The sequence below is a fragment of the Thermobia domestica genome, chromosome 11 (assembly GCF_964235325.1).
Source record: "Thermobia domestica chromosome 11, izTheDome1.hap1.1, whole genome shotgun sequence".
NCBI lineage: Eukaryota > Metazoa > Arthropoda > Insecta > Zygentoma > Lepismatidae > Thermobia > Thermobia domestica.
The window spans coordinates 157464610-157486372 of NC_137464.1; the positions used below are offsets into that span (position 1 = coordinate 157464610).

Consider the following 21763-nt stretch of genomic DNA (forward strand, 5'->3'; position numbering starts at 1 on the left):
TGCACCGTCCGATTATCACCTATTCCATTCTTTGGACAATCACCTTAGAGAACGCCAGTTCAAATCCCTAGTAACAGTCCAAAATGCACCTGATACTTTCTTCGTTTCACGGACCACCAAGTTCTACCGCGATGGATTCCATGGTCTTCCAGAATGTTTTCAGAAGGTCGTCAATGCTGACGGGGACTGTTTTTGATCTTCCAGGTTAGGTTACATATCGATGTTCGAAGGTGATGGGTGAAAAAGCAACAACGTCTTTCTTGATTACCTTTATATTTAAATTTAAGACCTTGTATACAGAACCCATCTACACAAGATTGATTTTCTTTGAAATTTCACTTAATTTCTTTATGGTTTCCTGACAAAAAATATTTATTTGTTATTCGTGACTAAAAAAAACAATATATTATTTTATTACACTGAGTAGAAATAAAAGAGAGCGAATGAAATCAAAATTGAATAAAAGCATTGTTTCTCACCAAATTTTCCATCCTCTATGTCTTTTAAAACACTTGTTGAAGCATATAAAATATACTGTACTTACAAATCAGTTTAGTACCTTTGTTTTATGGCTGTATTTGTAGTACCTTGTTAAAACGTTTGTCTTCAAACTGTCAAATATAAATCGCAGTAAATTGTGTAATCACAAAAAAGTATCCTATTTTTCGATCGGTATAAGGAAGAGATACTATACTATTTTTCGATCGGTATGGAGAAACAATATTTCTATTTTACCGAACTATTTTACCGAAAATTATTAATTGTCAACAAACTTTGTTACTTTTAAATGAATGAAGCGAGATAATTTTACTATGATGTTTTAAAAACTGGTCATTTGGGGGGGCCGGGCCCCGATGGGCCCTCCCTTGGCTACACCCCTGCTAGTATGACATATTTAAAACATTTCTTCTCGGCAAACAGTTCGAAAACAAAGTGATGACATACATTTTGCACATTTTGTACTTACATCAGAAACGTACTTGGACAACACAGTATCTATAAATATAAGGGGCGAATACGTGTCATCTGGAGGTGTTCAAAGAGTGTCGGTAATGTGTACATTGTCCCAGTGTGTCTAAAAGTAGTTTCTGTATTTTTTGCAGTGCAAGGAAGATTTGACAGTGGATTTTATGTTTGAAGCAATTATTCCTACAAATAGGAATAGTTGATGAGTGTCCAAATTCCTTTGAACGTGACAATCTTGGGTAACTAAGAACAATTTCAATTATATGAAAAAAATTAACTCTATCAGTCGTTGAAATAAACTTATCTTCAGCCTTACGATACACAAAAGAACAAAACAAACAAATACAGAACAACAAAGAAAAATGAATAAATTCATTGGCTTTTAGTGTATGTTCACATTGTTGTAATAAATTACAATTTATAATCAATTTATTTTCATTTGTTCCATTATTATATAAGTGAAGCGGTAAACAGGTAAAATCTATTAATGTAAATGGAAGTTTTGGCTCCGTTTATCTATAAGAATCATCGTTAGGGGGATCACATTTGATATGCTTACTGCTTGTGAATTTGTTCTCTAAAATATTACTTATTATACTAGTGTCGTCCAAGATTTACTAATAATTCTTGAATAGTGCAGAGGCGTCTACGGTTGTTCTTAGCGGCTTGAATGGCATCATTCTTTTCTTTCTTCAACTCCTGTATTTGAGAATTCCATTCTTTCCGTTTGTTTTCAATTTTCTTCTCCATTTCTTTCAGGATTTTCTTATGAATATTGTTGTTGTACGCTTTTCGTGTGCATGATAGTTCCATTTCTATTTCGCTCATTTTCTGTTTCAGCTCTTCTTTTCTATTGTGTAACTCAGAGAGTTCATTTTCCATACTCTTCCTCATGTATCTCTCATTTGCCAGTTTCTCCCCCAGTACTTGCTCCGCATCTGTCTTCTCCCTCAATATTTCCGATATTTCTTTATCCTTAATATTTAAGTTTTCCTTTAATTGCTGTATTGTACTCACTTGATCTTCAATTACCTTTTCTTTTACTCTTAGTGTCTCTATAAGCTTCTCCCTCGTTTCCTGGATCTGTTGTTCAACTTTATCCTTCTTTTTCTGAGTCTCATATTCCTCAAGTATCCTTTCTAGATGTTGCACTCTCCCGTGAAGCTTTTCATTTTCTCTCCGCATTTTCTCTAAGTTTGTCATTAGCTCCTGCATTTTCTCCGTTTTCTCTAAAATTAATTCATCTTGTGATTTTATCTTCTTTTCCAATTCCTCGTTCGTAGCTGCTAATTCTGTAGACTTAGCTTGATGGCGTTTAGCAATATCAGTTAAATCTTTTATTACACTTTCAGATTCTTCCTTTTCTTTGGCCATTGTTTCTATTATTTTTTCACTTATTTGTAGCATATTCTGTAATTTCTGAGTAGTCTCTTTAGCTTCCCGTACTTTACTAAAATCAAATTTTTCAGCTTGTTTTAACTTATTTTCCAAATTACATTTGCTATTTTCTAATTTGTTATATTTTACCTGTAATTCAGAGAGTTGTGCGCTGATTTCATTCACCTGTGACTTGTAACGTTGGTACTGTTTTTCAGTTATGTCATATTTTTCTTGTAGTTCCACACACTGGGTAGTTTGCTTTTCCAGAAGGCTTCTGTAATTAGCGCATTCCTTTTGCACCTCAACTTGAATCATGCTTTGTATTTTAGGATCATGTAATGTAAACATTATATTTCTTTGTTCTTGAAACTCATGTTCCTTATTTTTTAGTAGATTCTCTAATTGAAGAATATGTTTTTCTAAAGAGTTTATGTTCTTCTGAAGCATTTCTTTCTCTTCACACGCATCTACGTATTTCTTCTCTGTTTCTCGTAGAAGTCTGCTATGATCTAACTGAGCCTGTTGAGATGTTCTTTGCATAGCTTCAATTGAGTGTCTTAGGCAAACAAGATCTTCAAATAATTCGTTCTTTCTTCGTGTCTCCTCTTCTACCTTCAAATGCAATTGACGATTCTCATTTTTCAGATGTTCTAAATTCTTCATTACCTCTGCTTTGTCTCTTTTCAACTTGTCTACTTCTTCCCTTAACTCTTTAGCCATATTCAGAGCTGTTCGTTTAGATATGATCATTTCCTGAACAGTGAGCCTGTTATTACTGAGTATCTCTTTGAGCTTTGTAACAGTTTGTTCTGCTTTATATCTTTGTTCACGTTCTTCCTGAAGTTCTGTTACAACTTCTTCGTGATTTTTGCATAATGAAGAGCATGCTCTGTTGGCATGGAATGTAGATTTTTCATCAAGTGAGGGGAAAAGATCGTCAACTGTAAGTTTGGAAGTTAATTGTGACACTTCAGGAACGCTCTTCTGTTGTTTGTTTTCCAGGTGCAGTGTTGTTCTTTTTCTAGAAAGAGAACGTGTTCGAAGACAATTTGCTGCATTGGAATTCACATTTCTTACATGTGAAAGTTGTTCCAAATCAGATGCTTCAACTGGTTCTCTGACGGGCTCCGAACGATCTTCTGTTGATACTGGTGAAGCTGATCTAGAAGGAGATAGTTCTCGTGGCAAGGTTAAAAAAATTGATCCTCTTGACAGAGGCGAATATGATCTTGAGGAAGTGATATGTCGTGATGGTGTCGGGTCTCTACATGGTGTAGCAGATCTTCGACCCGATTTACTTCGCGACCTTGCAGAAGCATGCTCTGTTGCTTTTGATTCTGGCGCTGACATTGATCCTACAACGTCTTGTTTATCAGATGCTTCAAAATAAACTTCCGAATTAGCAGAAGTTTCTGAAACGACAGTTTTGGGTGTAGGCGAATATGACCTCGAAGCTGATTTATCCCGTGACATATTAGACTTAGGAAATAAATCAACTTTTGATACAGGAGAAAATGAACTTGCACTTGGAATTTTCTGCTGTCCTGCAGGGGGTAAAATATTAGATTTTTCTGATTTCGTCGAAACCGATGTTTTCCTAATATTCTTCCCGACATTTTCTGTTTCTAACCCACCAGACCCGATATCACCCGAACATAAAATACTCTCTTTCTTTGGTTGATTGTTAAAGTCTTGTAACGATTTCTCAATTTTTGAAGTTGCATTATTTTCCTCTTGAGAGTCACTAATTTTTAACTTGTCTTTCGTTTGAGTTTCATTAAACTTATAATCACCGACATCTGCTTTAGATTGTGAAAGGTCTGTTATTTTTTGCAAAGTAACAAGCATTTGCAACTCATCTTCTAGCTTATCTAATCTTTGATTCAACTCTTGCTCTTGCATGTTATAGATCTCATATTACACTGATATCTTCAACTTAGAAATGAATTATCATTACCTTACCACTTAAATAATAAAATAATTTCTACTCTTCAGTGCATTAACACACCTGTAAAATCATTACTCAGATAATTTAAAAAGAACAATTCACGACATTTCCAAAAATGTACCAAAATAAAAGTCCAAGGGAAGACAGATCATCGAATGTTTTCTTTCTGTTTCACAGATTAAAAAATACGGCACTAAAGCAATGGTTAATTATGCAAGTATTTTAATGTCGCTTTTAGTGGCTACGTGGCTAGATACACAACAAGCTAAAAGCTCTCTGATTCAGATTTTGATAATTAATGGTTACAAAATGAATATTTAAATGATTTAGCAATACCAGTTATTTTAGAATTCATTATTTTAAATGGTGTTCAATGTTTTAAATGTGATTTCAATCAGCATTTTCAGTATTTAGTTTTTAATTTTTAATCTTAGTCTCATATTTCTTCCAGGGAGAGAGAATCATGAAGAGACGACAAGTATAAAAGTTATAAAAGTAACGTCATGAAAACAGATGTATAGAAAAAAATATTGCTAGTTATATCGAACTAATAACACAGTGTATCAAATGTAAACTTCTTGTCTTCTTATTGTGAGATGAAAGTAGGTGTTCTTTCCTAAATCACATACGAAAATGAAATCAGAAATATTCCATCATGTACCGATGTTTCTGGACAAGATATGCCATGTATACTACATATGTTTCGTGTAATGAGCAGTATATTATAATTTATGAAAAACATAACTCCAGCACAGTACAACATGAACCTGTAGCTGTATAAAATACATATTATTTGCCCAAAAACAATATTTTCCACTACAGAAATGACAAAACCTTTATAGAAAAGATTAAAAAGGCTTGAAATGTACTTATACTGTAAGAAACGTTTCCTGAAAACTTTCTGTTTGTGGGTGAATGGTGAAAGTTCTTGTGAAAATATCCAGCAGTAATCTGTCAAAATATTTTGTGGTCATCTTTCCTTATATCATCTTTCCATGCAGAGTTTCTTAGTGAAATTTCTCACCATATATCTCAATCACATCTCCGAGATTATGAGGAAAAAATGAATAAGAATGTAAGAAATTTACACTCCATAGCCTTGTAACTGTCCAGTATATATTCTATCATTTTCCTGTACTTGTCAAGTTCTAACATTTCCCAAGAAATTGTTACATACATCTTTGATTACAACCCACGCTAGCGTAACAGTGTCGATCAGCACCTTTTCAAAAGTAGTATCTCTGGTACCACTCATGAAGTCAAGAATTTTAGGCTCAATAAAAATGCCTTCTTTAATTTTTGCAGTACTAATCGCAGGAAATATTATCAGTAAGAATTGAAAACCCTGCCATCTTTATCCATTGCTTTCATAAAATTCTTCAAGAAGCCCATTTTTGGATAGATTAGTGGTAACAGTACACTCGTCGTCAACAAGGAGTTAATGGAACTTTTTTTTTTCACCAGGAATTCTGTTACAAATACATACTAGTCTGTAGAAAACTGTAATGTGATTCTTAATACTTCTAGAAAGTGTTATTTTTAATATGTGATAATACTTGATTCCTAGTTATAGTAGAAAATATACTTGATTCTTTTAAAAAGGTTTAAATAATGAAATTGTAACTTAATCACTTTTTTTTTGGGGGGGGGTCATTGCATCTTCCGCAAGAATTATGAATGTTTCGATAATACAATTTACTATTCCTGATTAATATTATTTTTTCATGTTTTTTTTTTTTTCGAATTCTGATATATCTTCTGATACCCGTGCAGATTGAGAATATTGGTTCATTGTGTAATAATGATTAGCATATAATATTATTCTTTGTAGGAAATATAAAATAGTTTCTTACTATTTTAAGAACTCTTATTAAATTAGGGGCTTTAAACTTTACTAGGTAAGCTTGCACAACGCAATAGCTTTCATAACAGCTGTAGTAGATTTTGATCCTAAAAGATCGAAGGCAAACAAGCCCCACAACAGGTTAGGATTCTTCATTCCTTTACTGTCACTTATAGAACGTCTGGTAAGCTCATCAAGTACCGTTGCTGGTGTGATTTGTGCAGTTGCTGTCGGTACTATTCCAGTTTAGGTATTCATTCTTGAATTATGACTTCTTTCTGCAGGAAGCAGACTACTAGTGCCTTATAAATTGTTTCCTATAGGAGGAGTTCCATTCATGGATGCAGAGTCACTTTAGGAGGGCTTAACCGTTATAATACATATATCATGTGGACATTTGCCATAGAAACAACAGTCTAGAAAACACCAACCTCCTTGTTGTGTGTCCACTAAAATGCATGAATGTTATCTAACCGTACCATTGTAGGACGAAGCTGGTAGGGTGCGAGGATGCATCCGAAAGGAGCATGCGTGTCAGCGACGGTGCGTATGAACATAAGTGAGGATAGTGGAATCACCGTTTTCCTCATGCTACTAGGTGTCATGGGCGGAGCTACGGGGGGACATGAGGGCATTGCCTCCCAACTTTTGGACACAAAACAAAAATGCCACTTATAAGATTCTTTAATTCTCATTTTTATTTACCGTGCCCCCCAGCAGACAATTCCTAACTCCGCCCATGCTAGGTGCTTTGCGTGTGAGACAATTTTACTGTTACAGATCATGACTTAACACACTGCAGATATAACAACTCAGTTCATCATGACTTCCTTATGGACTATTACGTGGTTAAAAGCATAGAGTTTGGATTAAATCTCTTAACATTATTAGGGATGTCAGAGGTAAAATCAACTTATATGATTTCATGTAAGTCTGTCCATCACGACTCTGGAACTCATTCTGATATCTAATGAAGAATAAGTTGTCGAAACTGTAACACTATTTAGTTTTAATAAATAAGTGTTTTCAAACTCTAGGATCAATATTAACAGACGAAAATCATATTCACGAAGAAATTAAATGTCGACTAAAAGCAGGGAATTCATGTTATTATTCAGTTCAAAATCTCTTGTCGTCGCGAATTCTGTCGAGGAATTTGAAGCTTAAAATATATAAAACGATAATCATGCCTGTTGTTCTGTATGGTTGCGAAATATGGTCGCTTACTCTGAGGGAAAAACATAGACTGCAAGTATTTGAGAACAAGCTCCTGAGACGAATATTCGGACCCAAGAGAAACGGGAAAGGGGAATGGTAGAAATTAACAGACGTAATCAACAGACCTCTACGCCACACGTCGATCCTCTTTGACAAAGCCAGAGAATACAATTGTTCTCACGAAACAATAAGGAGAAGATTATTGGGGGCTGGTCTACACTGTTCAAGATTCGCTAAGAAGACTCTCCTGACTGAAACTCACAAGGCCAGATGAATGGAATGAGCACAGAAGAACATAACCTCAGTCATATTGGGACTTAGTCATCTGGACCGACGAGAAGATTTTCAAGTCTAACCAGCAAGGCAGAGTAATATTGTATAGACCACGTGGGACCAGGTATACTGAAGAAAGTTTTATCACAACTTCTTGCTCAGGGCGAATATCAGCACACTTTTGGGGATACGTGACGGATGCTGATCCTGAAGATTTGATTGTAGTGCCTGAGAGAATGAACAGCAGTGTTTACATTAATATCCTGGAGAATACGTTTTTACCGTACTTAGAAAGAAACTTCCCCGAACAGGAAGAATATAAATTTATGCATGACAACAGTGCTGTTCACACTTCCCGGCAAACACGACAGTGGTTAAGTGAACATCCGTAGTTAATGTGTAGGTAGAGTGTCCCCCATTATCCCCAAATTTGAACCCAATTGAACATCTGTGGGCCTACATGGTGCAAGAATGGGAGAAGAGACGTGAAGACAAAGACCAAACGTTTCTTCAAAATCATGTTATGGAACTGTGGCAATACTTTCATGAAATACAGTCATATTGCTTGAGACTTGTATCTACAGTAGTATTCCCCAGACTTCAAGAAGTTATTGACTCTGGAGGCGACTACACGAAGTACTAGTGTGTTATTTCTTGTGTAAACATTTATTTAAGTTTCATTTATTTATTATATTTTTTCAAGAGCAAGGCATTCGTTCTTCATTCTTTTCTTTTGTTAGTTTACTTATTAGTTCGTTAAAACGTAAAGGAATAGTATATCTTCAAAAAGTATTTGTGAATTTACTTTGAACATTTCAAAGAACACGTTTATTTTTTTTTTTCTTACTCGTATATCATGTCCAATATTACTTACATTTCAGTTCATTAATGACTTTATTTCACATCTCTGATAAAAGTATTCTTATCTTTTTAGCGATGTTTTTCCTTTTCGTTGTTTAATTTCTAGTTTCAAGTATTATCTCAATTCGAATGAATAAAGCACATTTTGTTTATTGCCACTTCTTTAGCTGAGTTCGAATTCGAGAACAATGTGGTGTAATTTAAGTTCTTCATTCTTCATATAGTGGTGTAATGATAAAAATTTAATTATTATTTTTCATGAGACCAGTTGATTAGTGAGAACTTGGACAAGCATTAATCCGGTGATTCTTTACGCAATGACAAGCGTAAAATACATCTTAGCTGTTCTTTATACTTCACAGCGATGAAACCAATGTTTTGTATTGGTTAAAAAATAAAGCAACGAAGAGTTTTGTAAGGAGACCTGTCGTTCCACACAAAACATAAAATAAAGTGAGGCAATACACTTCTAAAATATACGTAATATTTCGAATTGTTAACCTCCTTTAGTTGAGAAGAAAGAGGGAAAATGAAAGTGCAAAGATTTACAATGAACTACTTAACATTTACTGTTATTGTAATTGTGGATATTTTATTCCTGAAAACTTATAATGAACCAAAAATATATTTAGTAGTTTACATGTCTCTATATTTCGATTTTAACTTGGAAGTTACAGTTTAGGGAGTGACGTATCTAAGAGCCAGGGGGTTGAGGGGGTTGTAACCCCTCCCACTGAAACTTTTATATTCTATTGAAATAAAAAGTATTTCACTTTTTATCTTGGAAAAGCAAAAATTATTGTGTGTGGTGGACGCTTAATTTATACTACAATTCATAACTTCCAAATGTGTAGGAGATGTGACTGGATATTGTGTATAATCATTCAAGAAATATAACGAAACGAAGGGACTTCATAAACCCTTAGCTTCTCCTCAGAATGAGGAGTCGCGTCCCCCGGTTGGAAACTGCTGCTTGCGAGCGAATCATTCTAACAGTCTGTTAGCATTTCCTTCCTCGCCTTCCAACTGAACTCTCTGTGTACTGCGCATGCACCAGTCAATTTCCATGAAAGATCATAAATAACCCTGATACTTTGTATAATATTTATGAAAGAACGTGTAATAGAATATATCAACATACATCATTCGTCAAAGTAACGAATAACGTGTTCATGAAACAAATTAATAGGTATATTATATCAAAGTAAATTAGGCTTAAAATTTAGGAAATAGAAAATAAAGAAGTATAATGTAAGAAGAGCTGCTACTCGAAGCCTATGCTGCAATCACTAGTTGTTGCCATAACCTAGTTGAGTTGAGTTGATTTTAGTTTAGCGTCCCTTTCAGCAGCGAGGCTATATGAGACGTGGACCTACTGATTAACGTGGAATCCGAACCACATGAGCTCCCGCCGGGAATCGAACCCGGGTCTCCCACGCCAAAGGCGCGTACGCTAACCGCTTAGCCACGGAGGAGCTCCTTTGCCATAACCGAGTGGTCTAAGGCATTCGGTTTGTAAAGCATCATTCGAGCTTACGAGGAAACGGTCTCAAGTGTAAACAACCGATTTGGCTGGGGTCCGGATATGTGCTACGGAAGACCAAAGTAGGAGACACGTATTTTGGCATTTGGGCCCATACGCAGAAATTTCCGAAATACGGGGCCCCAAAGTGGCACAACATGCTATAACTAGGAAGCTAATGACGTTACTTGTACACAACCGATTTTGCTGGGTTCCGGGTATGTGTTACGGGAGACCAAAGTAGGAGACACGTATTTTGGCGTTTGGGCCCATACGCAGAAATTTCCGAAATACGGGGCCCCAAAGTATCCCTATATGCTATAACTAGGAAGCGAATGACGTTACATGTACACAAACGATTTCGCTGGATTCCGGATATGTGTTACGGGAGACCAAAGTAGGAGACACGTATTTTGGCATTGGGAGCATTCGCAGAAATTTCCAAAATACGGGGCCCCAAAGTACCCCTATATGCTATAATTAGGAAGAGAACGACGTTATATGTACACAACCGATTTGGCTGGGTTCCGGATATGTGTTACGGAAGACCAAAGTAGGAGACACGTATTTTGGCATTTGGGCCCATACGCAGAAATTTCCGAAATACGGGGCCCCAAAGTGGCACAACATGCTATAACTAGGAAGCTAATGACGTTACTTGTACACAACCGATTTTGCTGGGTTCCGGGTATGTGTTACGGGAGACCAAAGTAGGAGACACGTATTTTGGCGTTTGGGCCCATACGCAGAAATTTCCGAAATACGGGGCCCCAAAGTATCCCTATATGCTATAACTAGGAAGCGAATGACGTTACATGTACACAAACGATTTCGCTGGATTCCGGATATGTGTTACGGGAGACCAAAGTAGGAGACACGTATTTTGGCATTGGGAGCATTCGCAGAAATTTCCAAAATACGGGGCCCCAAAGTACCCCTATATGCTATAATTAGGAAGAGAACGACGTTATATGTACACAACCGATTTGGCTGGGTTCCGGATATGTGTTACGGAAGACCAAAGTAGGAGACACGTATTTTGTCATTTGGGCCCATACGCAGAAATTTCCGAAATACGGGGCCCCAAAGTGGCCCTACATGCTATAACTAGGAAGCGAATGACGTTACTTGTACAGAACCGATTTGGCTGGGGTCCGGATATGTGTTACGGAAGACAATAAGCCAAAGTCGAGGAGATGTAATTTTTCTTCCGACCAAACCTGACAGGCCAGCAAACTTTACTTCCGCCACTCTGCCCGGTTTCCTGACAACACACGCCGTATCGATTAAATATTAATGTTCACTCTCTTGCACAAAAATGTTCCGCCCGGTTTCCACACATCCTATCCATAGAAATACAAGCGAAAAACGCAAACGTTCTTTCGCCCCGTTGACACCCTCGTCGTCAGCAGATCCTCCCTCGACGACTCGTGCCAGCTGAACAACTGTTCAGAATTACATGGGTACCACATACGCCAACTTCATGGCCTTATTGAAAATCTTGCAATATGGGATCCTGTATATTTGACATTCCTTTTTGTGGGACCTAACAACAAACACAAGTCTCATACTTTTAGATATATTGCAACATATTCCAACGCAAACCAACGTTCTGTAGCAGTAACGTTATACGCTTCCTAGTTACGGCTTGTAGGGCCACTTTGGAGCCCCTTATTTCGGAAATTTCTGCGTATGGGCCCAAACGCCAAAATACTTGTCTTCCTACTTTGGTCTCCCGTAACACATATCCGGACCCCAGCCGGATCGGTTGTGTACAAGTAACGTCATTCGCTTCCTAGTTACAGATGTAGAGCCCCTTAGGGGCCCCGTATTTTGGAAATTTCTGTGTATGGGCCCAAACGCCAAAATACGTGTCTCGTACTTTGGTCTTTCGTAATATATATCCGGATCCCAGCCGGATCGGTTGTGTACAAGTAACGTCATTCGCTTCCTAGCTATAGCATGTAGAGCCACATTGGGGCCCCGCATTTCGGAAATTTCTGCGTATGGGCCCAAACGACAAAATACGTGTCTTCTACTTTGGTCTCCCGTAACACATATCCGGAACCCAGCAAAATTGGTTGTGTACATGTAACGTCATTCGCTTCCTAGTTATAGCATGTAGGGCCACTTTTGAGCCCCTTATTTCGGAAATTTCTGCGTATGGGCCCAAACGCCAAAATACGTGTCTCGTACTTTGGTCTCCCGTAACACATATCCGGAACCCAGCAAAATCGGTTGTGTACAAGTAACGTCATTCGCTTCCTAGTTATAACATGTAGGGTCATTTTGGGGCTCCGTATTTCGGAAATTTCTGCGTATGGGCCCAAACGCCAAAATACGTGTCTCCTACTTTGGTCTCCCGTAACACATATCCGGACTCCAGCCATATCGGTTGTGTACAAACGACATTCGCTTCCTAGTTATAGCATGTAGGGCCACTTTGGGGCCCCGTATTTCGGAAATTTCTGCGTATGGGCCCAAACGCCAAAACACGTGTCTCCTACTTTGGTCTCCCGTAACACATATCTAGACCAAAGCCAAATCGGTTTTTTACACTTGAGACCGTTTCCTCGTTAGTTCGAGTCCCCGCAGAATATAACGCTTTTTTACTCTCTCTTTTTACGTGTTCTCGACGATTTTGTCTGTATCCCTGTTGGATTCGATTAAATAGAATTTCGAATACAGACCAATATATATGATAAATGATAATTTATTTGCGCGTCTACACTCGTCTAATATACATTTTCGAGTTTTTGATTTTGGTAGTAAAAATAGTAAAATAAAAATATATTCGTATAAATATTGATTAAATAATTTGAATTAAACATGGCTTTCTAGTCAGGATTATATAGAGAGGATTTACTTTTAAGTACAATCCGAAATAAAATATTTGTTTTAATCCGATCAAAAATTGGTAACTCTCAGAATAATTTCTACGTGATTAATATTACAATTTTTTATGCTTTTATTATAATTCTATATGAGTTATGATTTTACCATTTCAAAATGTAGAACGAGAAACAACTGTAATACTACATTTGTTTCGAAAAGCTTTTAAGCAGTGATGATTTCAGGAAGTGATCTGAGAGAAAATTTGAGACCTTTCTCGGGCTAAGAAATTTCCGCCTTCGTGACGATATCTTCGATCATGCTTAATGTGGACTACCAGTGTTTTAGAAGTATGCTCTCCACCCGCATATTGAAAATCCCCCGAGGATAATTTTCTGAAATCACCACTGTTTATAAAGAGTTTTCCGTTGCAAATCAGAGAATAATAATGAAATAGTGAACATACTTAATATTTTGTTTTCAGCTATGGATTTTAGATTTGCAATTCATATAATGTTCCGTTCTAATCGAATTTGTAACAAAATAAGTTTTCAATGAGTTACTCAAAGAAATGTTTTCAGCCTTCGGATAAAAATAAGACGCTTAAGAAAAGAAACCTGGTTTGGAACACACAAACATGTGATTGATTGAATATCACCCCAAACCGCTTTTAAAAAAATGTTAACTGACTGACCGAACATGTCTCAGTAACTTACTTGAACTATTCATTACTTATTTTTCTTCCTTTACTCGTTTAGCTTGCTTTTCCAATTACCGAGAACGGCCTGAACACAGAAATATCGAAAACAGTTAAAAGCACAAAGGCTCTCCACCGGGAATTGAACCCAGGACCCCGTGCAGGTGCTAGCCACTAGACCAGCGGGGAGGGCTGTGAAAGCAGTTACTATTCAATACTCGCTTTTGTTTATTCCGATGCGACTATGAGTTCTCAGTGAATATTTGAACGTTACAGCTCTTGGAATGTATAAAAGTGTTTTTAGAATAAATCACATTTTTGATTTTACGTCCTAATAACATATGTAAAACAGTTTTAATTCGTGAAATCATTGAGATTGGAGTGATCGTAAATGTTTTCATAGTTAAGAGTCTGTATATGCAAACCCGCTTAACGTGGGGATTTCCTTAATTGAAACTTGATACATGTAAATACATGGAAAATTGAACACTGTTTTTATAAATATTTTGAAAAGTGATAAGAGAATCAAAATATGTTTACTTTGCATCTTCTTTTAAAGCAAAAAGTAAATGAGTTGATAAAATACTGCGGGTTTGTCAGGCCCATGGACTCGTCGGAAACACTCTCGAGACTTAGTATATTAGCCTAACATAACTAAAGCTACATTAATAGACATTAATATCGTACGCTATATATAATATTTTTATCATAGGATGCAAAATAAGGAATGATACTTTAGATTGAATTCCTGTTACTTCACCACATCAATAAACACGTACTAAAACACAGTTGAAACCAAATAAAAATATTAAATTGCTTGAGCAATTTCTTAGGAAGTATGTTTAATTTTTTATTTAGAATAAACTGAACTCGTTTTCCTACATTGATAGTATTACATAACTTGATAAATATTTTATTATGCACAGTCGCTTAGCCATGCACTGTTTCAGATTCTTTTTAGTTAAGTGGGAGAATACAGAAATATTTATACTTCTGAAGTTACACAAAGACGGAACAAATCTCCAATCTCTTGTGAATACATGGGGGTCCGAAAAATATACTCACTGTTTGCTAGTCCATATCTCGTGACAAAATTTGATTTGACGTGATAATTTTTGACACTGAGGGTGGGTTATGTATGTGTTCGAAATGACCACCAGCAGCTTCTACACAACGCCCATGGCGCCGAACTACACATTGAACTATGGCTGTTAGTGTATCTGGCGTAATGGCAGCACAATAGTACGATTTTTTTTTCAGGTAACACGTCCGTTGCTGCTGTTTTTATTGTCGATACACTAACCGACAGACGGGCTCCCAGAGGTAGAAGTCGAAAGATTTCGTATCAGGAGATGAAGGTGTGTATTCAACAGGAGCTCTTCGACCAACTCACCGTTCGGATAGACTTTTATTGAGACAACCTGTTATCTCGATAGTAATAAGGTGGAGTTCCGTCTTATAACATGTAAAAAAGTTCATCACCGTACAGGTTTCAGATGGTAGACAAAATCCTTGTCTGAAGCACATCAAGCTACGCCTCTCCAGTTACGGTACTATCGAAGAAGAAGGGACCAAATACATCTCTCGCTGATAGACCACAACGCACAACCATCTCCGGTAGATTCACTGCCCTGTCCACATGAGTGTGAGGGTTTTCAGGAGCCCATTGTACACAATTGTGGCAGCTCACATTATCGTTAAGTTTGAATTGCGCCTTGCCAGTTCACACAAACTACCCTGCAAATTTCGCATCCTCGCCAACCATGTGCTGAAACCATTTACAATATTCCATCCTTCGATTTGGTTCGTTCTCATTTATCGCGTGCAGCAGTCTTGGAATGTACACTTTCCACTTTGCCCTCTTCAAAATGCGCTGTATACTTGACTGGCTCACCCCGCTTTCGCACGTTCCCTGGTTCACTGATTTTTGCGATGATAGGGTGAAATGTTGCAACATCGCAACAATGGACGCCAGACTTGCTTGTTGCCGGCTAGATCTTTCCTTGTGCACACCTTTAACTGTTCCATCGGCTTCGAATTTAATGCAAATGCTGCCGTGTTGGTGGAAGTGTTCCAAACTCTCTCTGGCAATGTGGTTGTACAATACCTCGTGAACGTTCTCGTACTTCTAGTACCATTTCAGTACAGCCTTGTTCAACAAACGATAAACGAACCTCAGCCATTGTTGCTATTCGATTATCTTGTGCTGCACTGGCTATTATAATTAGCTCGTTCAAACCACCAACCACCCTCGCATGCGCGGCATATATTGCAGGCTCTGCCTACTACGATTTTACACTACACTACGCATTAGATTAGTGAGTGTCTTTTTTTTTTTTTTTTTACCCTCTGGGCCTTATGCAGAGTCGTTTTGACACGTGATTAGTGCCATACTAAAGCGTTCAACTAACATAAGTTTCCTGCAGTAGTCAGGCCTTTAGTAGGACACTAATCATACGTCAAAATGACACTGCATAAGACGGTCTGTATTTACTAGTAAATTACAAGCTAACTGCGCCACACCAACGTTTTCTGAAAAAAGTCACTGACCAAAAAGTCACGTGTTCTTGTAACGTTAGTACACAGATATGTAGCTAATATTTTATTCTTGTAGGTTTGAGAAACACATTCATAAATTTACACTAGTATCAGCAGTGTATGAACAAGTATTTTTACTCTAGTAGCTTTGAGAAATAGACAGTGACACATATACTTCTGACATTGTTAAAAAAAATACTTCTAATAATAACGTATACAGCTAGTAAATTGAGGAAATCAATAATATTAAGAATGTGCTCTATGCAGTCTATTGATAGCCAAGTCAACTTCCTAATGTGTGTCCCTATTGAGAAGAGATGCAATTTTGTAATTAGCCTTTCTCCACTTGGCGTCCTGCTTCTCAGAGGAGTGTCCTTGATAACGGTTTTGGTTTTCTGTATTATTTCATCCGTCACTTCACAATCCTACATCTGAAGAGAAGAGTGAAAGCTCGTTCGTTAACAAAAAGAATAAAAAAATAAAAGTGACTCCGTCCTTGATATATTACATAATCGAGGGATACGGTTTAAGAGCAAATATCAAGGTGGAGGTTTGTTTAAATAACTATTGATATGGCTGAAAAAGAACATCTGAACGTCTTTTTTAACTCAGTTACATTTTCATGCTTAATGATTGTCTTTTGTTTTCTCTTCTTCTTCTTCTTTTTTTTGAGATGTACCATGTTTTGTTCCTTCTCTTCGTTAAATCAGTATTGGAAACTGTTTGCATTTTAAATATATTCAAATATTGTCCATATGAAATAAGTATTTTTTATTAGCGAGTAAATATACACCTTAATTTTTCTCAATTACATACAGGAAAGAATAAATAGTGCACATTGAATTAACATATTAAATAAAAACTTTTAAATAAAAACCAGTGCACAAAGAATAAATACAGCATTAGACACTCGCACGTTGATATATACACTGCATCCATCGTCGCCGGGCTTTAATTCGCAACTTGAATAATAAGAGAGGAAAAAATATCCTTAGGCCCTTCGCACACTACGATACTTCGTGTGTCGAAGACGCGTTACATTTTTTTTCTGACGCAGGCTTGTGAGGTAATGAATTCCCATTTGTTACAATGGATGTGGCGCGGGACCTTCACACACTATGCGACAAGCGTGACACTGTCGCAGACTTGTCGCAGGAACCTATCACCTGACACAAGCTAAGACCTTCGCATACTACGCGACTTCGTGTGCCGAAAACACGCCATAGCGTCACAATTTGTCTTTTAAGCAACCAGATATTCATTCTGAAAGATGAGCTCAATGGAAGCTTTCGATACAAATGCTTTCATTGCAGAAATTCAGGCAAAACCTAGTATATGGAACTCCAGAAGTGATTCCTATAGCAACAGAATTGACAAGACGAAAGCATTGGAAAAGTGTGTTGTGCATTCCACAGTGCATTTATGGATTTAGCATCGAAAGAGAAGAATCGTATCGGCAAGTTCATTGAATGTTGCCATTTTGTTCTTTCATTTTCCAAATTTCGGTAGCAAGCCAATGAACTGTTTGGTGGAAATTGCAACATAAAATATATTTTAAATAATAATTATGTTGAAATATATTTTACACATTCATAAATTGCGATCTCCAGGCCAATATGTAATTTTATAACATTTCCTTATATTTTTATATGTTCTGTGCATTTAATATGTATACTGTACGAAAATATGAAAAATAATGTTTTATAAGCACTTAGGCATAACGCTGATGCCTCGTGGCACTCCATAATGAAATTTATAAGGAAAGGCCGTGAGGCACTAATACCTCATGTATTCAGTGGCGGATTTAGCAATATACTGACTAGGCCCTTAATTTAGTCCGTGGCTCAAGGGGAACCGCCAACATATGTACTCTATATAGATGTGCTTGCACTTTGTCGTTAAAGAATATAACAGATTGTTTAGTATTACGCCAATTTAAAACTTGCATACAAACTATATAAAATGCATAGTCCCTTTGTTCTGGCTAGAAAAGTGTCACATTCCCGCTAGCATCTGTCGCGTCGCGGGTGTGTCGAATATCAGAGACGCGACGACACAGCCTGTCGCGCGTCTTCGACACACGAAGTGTCGTAGTGTGCGAAGGGCCTTAAAGGAATGTCCCCACAACCATAGCATTATCCTCTTCTCGTATGTAAGTCTGCATAACCAATCTGTAGTGTTGCCTGGCTACATATAACCAAGGCATTCTTAGCAACAACGAGAGACCCCAATAATTAACCAGTCAGATTTTAAAAGCCGTTTCTTACGCGATTAGATCTGTTGAAGATCTCTCTGTGTACCGAATTTGATTGCTCCAGGTGACATTTTCTATTCGAAAACCTGATGACACACACACACATGATCTTATATATAAGTACTACTACTAATAATAATAATTTGAAATATGTTTATTGGAAGCAAACAGCATTACAGCCACAAGTGACCCAAAGGAAAAGAAAAAGTATTTTTACAGGCATAGGGCGCATGCGAATAGAATTAACAATATACAATTGATCATATAAAAATAAGTGAAATGGATAAAAATATTAGTTCAGAAAAAATAGCATAAAAACATACAGTATCTGTTACAAACTGGGAAATACAAAAATAACAATAGTAAAAAATAAGCATAATTAACATGCATATAGAAAAGCTATACCATATAGAATAAGTACGGTATACAGTATAAAATACAAAAATGGATTATTTACCGTATAGTTGAAACAGTTTACAAAATATTGAAAGAAAAAAGTTCAGAAAATCACTATGTAGCTGCCATTACAGCTTGAAAATAAATATTTTTAAGTTATACACATCAAGTAAAATACACTGATTCATAAGGCTAGTAATAATAATGACAAAAATCAAATGAGCATTAAAAAAAAAACATTACATATAACAAATAAAAAATTCAAGACCAAGATAAAAAAGAGTGCAGTATCCATAGAAAAGAAGGAATTAAGCATAGAAGAAGAGAAAAGATGATAGGAGAATAAAAGACGAGAGAATTAAAAAACTAACAAAAAATTAAAGGATCTTTCAAATGGCACTTTACAAGGTAACTAATAATAACATATAATTGTTTATTCGGCAGCAAACAGCATACAACCACAAATGCACCAAAAGAAAGAAAGAAAGAAAGAAAGAAAGAAAGAAAGAAAAAAGCGCATGCGATACTAATTACATCATAAGATTATACATTGTAATATAGAGATACAAATGAAGCACAAATATTAAAAAAAAAATAACAATGTATAAATAAAAAAGCAGATAATTACTGGATATAAAAATGAAGGTAATAATTAAAAAAAGACAAATGATTGTTCCGTAACACTCATAAAAAATAAAACTAACAGAGTAATATTTTACAAAAATGACCTCCAGAAACACACACACACACAAAGAAACAAACTTGTGTATGTTTAAAATTAAAAAGATTCTTACAGTTTGATAAAAAAGTAAAAATCAATATATTATTTAGTGAAAATACAAAACAAAGTTAAGACAATCAGTTGCAAGCCTAAAAATTCTGAGAAATTTCATACTTTATTTAATAAATTAGAAAATAATTTACGGATCTCCTTGAAACTCTTATGAAACAAATCAAGAACCGGATAAAAGTTATTAGCTGTTTCTATACTTTTATATATTGAAGACCTAATTGGATATTTACTAATAAACGGAACAAATTTCCAATGTTTCTGTGAGGAATTTTTAAAGAGAAAAAGTTCTCCAGAACAAAATCCCCATGCAGAATAACATGAAAAAATTTCAAGTCAAAGAGCCGACGCCTGTCAGACAGAAGGGTAAGATTAAGATCCACCCTTATGTCTGACAAGCTCGCCTCTTCTTTTTCTTTAAACTTCCATTTTAATCAGGCTAGGAATGAATTTTGAACTGATTCAATCGAAGAACTAAAAAATCAGAGAAAATAATAATAATAATAATAATAATAATAATAATAATAATAATAATAATAATAATAATAATAATAATAATAATAATAATAATAATAATAATAATAATAAAGTTTAAAGAATGTTATTCATTCAAAATTTGAATTCTTGTTCATAACACATGTTCAACAATTAGTAATGCGCCTATCGAGAATGATAATAAGTCCGGCTCTTAATAATAATAATTTAAAACCCATGTAAAGTGTTCAAGATCAAGATTAAGACTGTTGCAAACTTCCTTTTCATATCGATTTAGAAACCCTAAGAATATATTTCACCTGAGCTCTTATTCTTCTATTGAAACCGGAAATAGTAGAAAGTAATACAACTTCCGGTTTTAATATAGCTCCCTATATGGTAATAATTGTAAGACAGTGAGATGCTGCTTTTGATGTGGATTTTGAAGAACAAATTCTACTCTGACTTTATTCCCCTCAATTGAATACTACATTGACAGCTCATATTTCCAGTTTCTTTCAAGAGTGATTTCCTTTTTGTTTTAAGTGCTGCACTCTAAAGTAAATATTAGGCTTTTTGACAACTAAATTTATATATCGTTTCAACATTCTCAAACACGGTACTCACCCTACATTGTTGGCTAAATACTTTCGACATAAAATTAATGATGATTGTGTTATTTAGAAATTGATCCGTAACTTGTAATCTAACTCACTTATCTCCAAAAATGGGTAACTACGCAATTTTAACAACAAAAACAATATTCCAATGCAATTAACGATAAAACCTCAAATGTCCTATTGAATATTCAAATATTTTGGTTTCCAAATGTATTTCATAAACCATGCTAGCTGATTTTCCCTTCCTAAAAAAAAATGGAAATTAAATCTTTCGACTTAAGGTTGCACTGAGAAAAATCCATTATCCGGACAGCGGTATATTGTACAAATACAAGGATTCGTTATGTTTACTAAGGAAATCTGTACGGAGCGTACTTTATCCATATGCTACACAGGTATTGCCTTTTACCCGCTTAGATGTTACATTATGCTGCTGCAGGATATCTGATATCTAACAATCTTCTGTATATTACATACGTATACGTATGTTTCATACGTCAGCTATATATTATATACGTCCATCTGTGTGTGAGATCCTGACCGCCTATAGACACTCTTTCTTTCGCCATGGCTGACGTCATTGAACTACCGTGTTTTGCTTGCGAAACGAGGTTGTTTACAAACGGAAAAGAAGAGAGGAAGGAAACAAAAGCCTGGGTAAGTACAATAGTTAACTATTATTTTAGTTAAATATTACATTAATTATATTTTCTTTTAGTGTAACTTGCTTTAATATAGTACTAACTAAGTAATGTAGTTTATGACAATTCTTACTATTGTAACTCGTTAATGATTGAGGAGAATGGAATGGGTGAATCTAAATTTTGAGAAATCTTTGAATATTAATGTTTTGAAACATTTTACGTTTCAAGATAGCAAAATGAATGTTATGTGTTTATTCATTCCGTTTTATATGTGACGATTTATTACTTGGTGCAGATTTACTACAGGACTGCTTAACATAATTGCTAATAAACCGTTTTCAGCGCGAAAATTTCCTTGTGTAGTGAAGATTTAGGATTTAGATTTCTGGGCTTTCGGCATCAATGGCCTTGTTACCCCATCACATATGAGGGATGACTTTCCTCGGCGAGTACACTATCCGGGGAAAGGAAGGGAAGAAAGGATTGGGGAAGGAAGAAAACGGCCTG

General features: G+C 35.9%; 1 protein-coding gene across 1 annotated transcript; it reads right to left on the minus strand.

Moving 5' to 3' along the window:
• Positions 1–1295: 1295 nt before the first annotated feature.
• Positions 1296–4491, minus strand: LOC145664520 (uncharacterized). Its single transcript, XM_081731261.1, has one exon. The coding sequence runs from the start codon at positions 4246–4248 to the stop codon at positions 1564–1566; it is 2685 nt and encodes an 894-aa protein (XP_081587387.1). The 5' UTR covers positions 4249–4491; the 3' UTR covers positions 1296–1563.
• Positions 4492–21763: the final 17272 nt, after the last annotated feature.

Bases quoted from the DNA above. Each gene is read 5' to 3' on its own strand.
- LOC145664520 (XM_081731261.1), bottom strand. From the start codon at position 4,248: ATGCAAGAGCAAGAGTTGAATCAAAGATTAGATAAGCTAGAAGATGAG.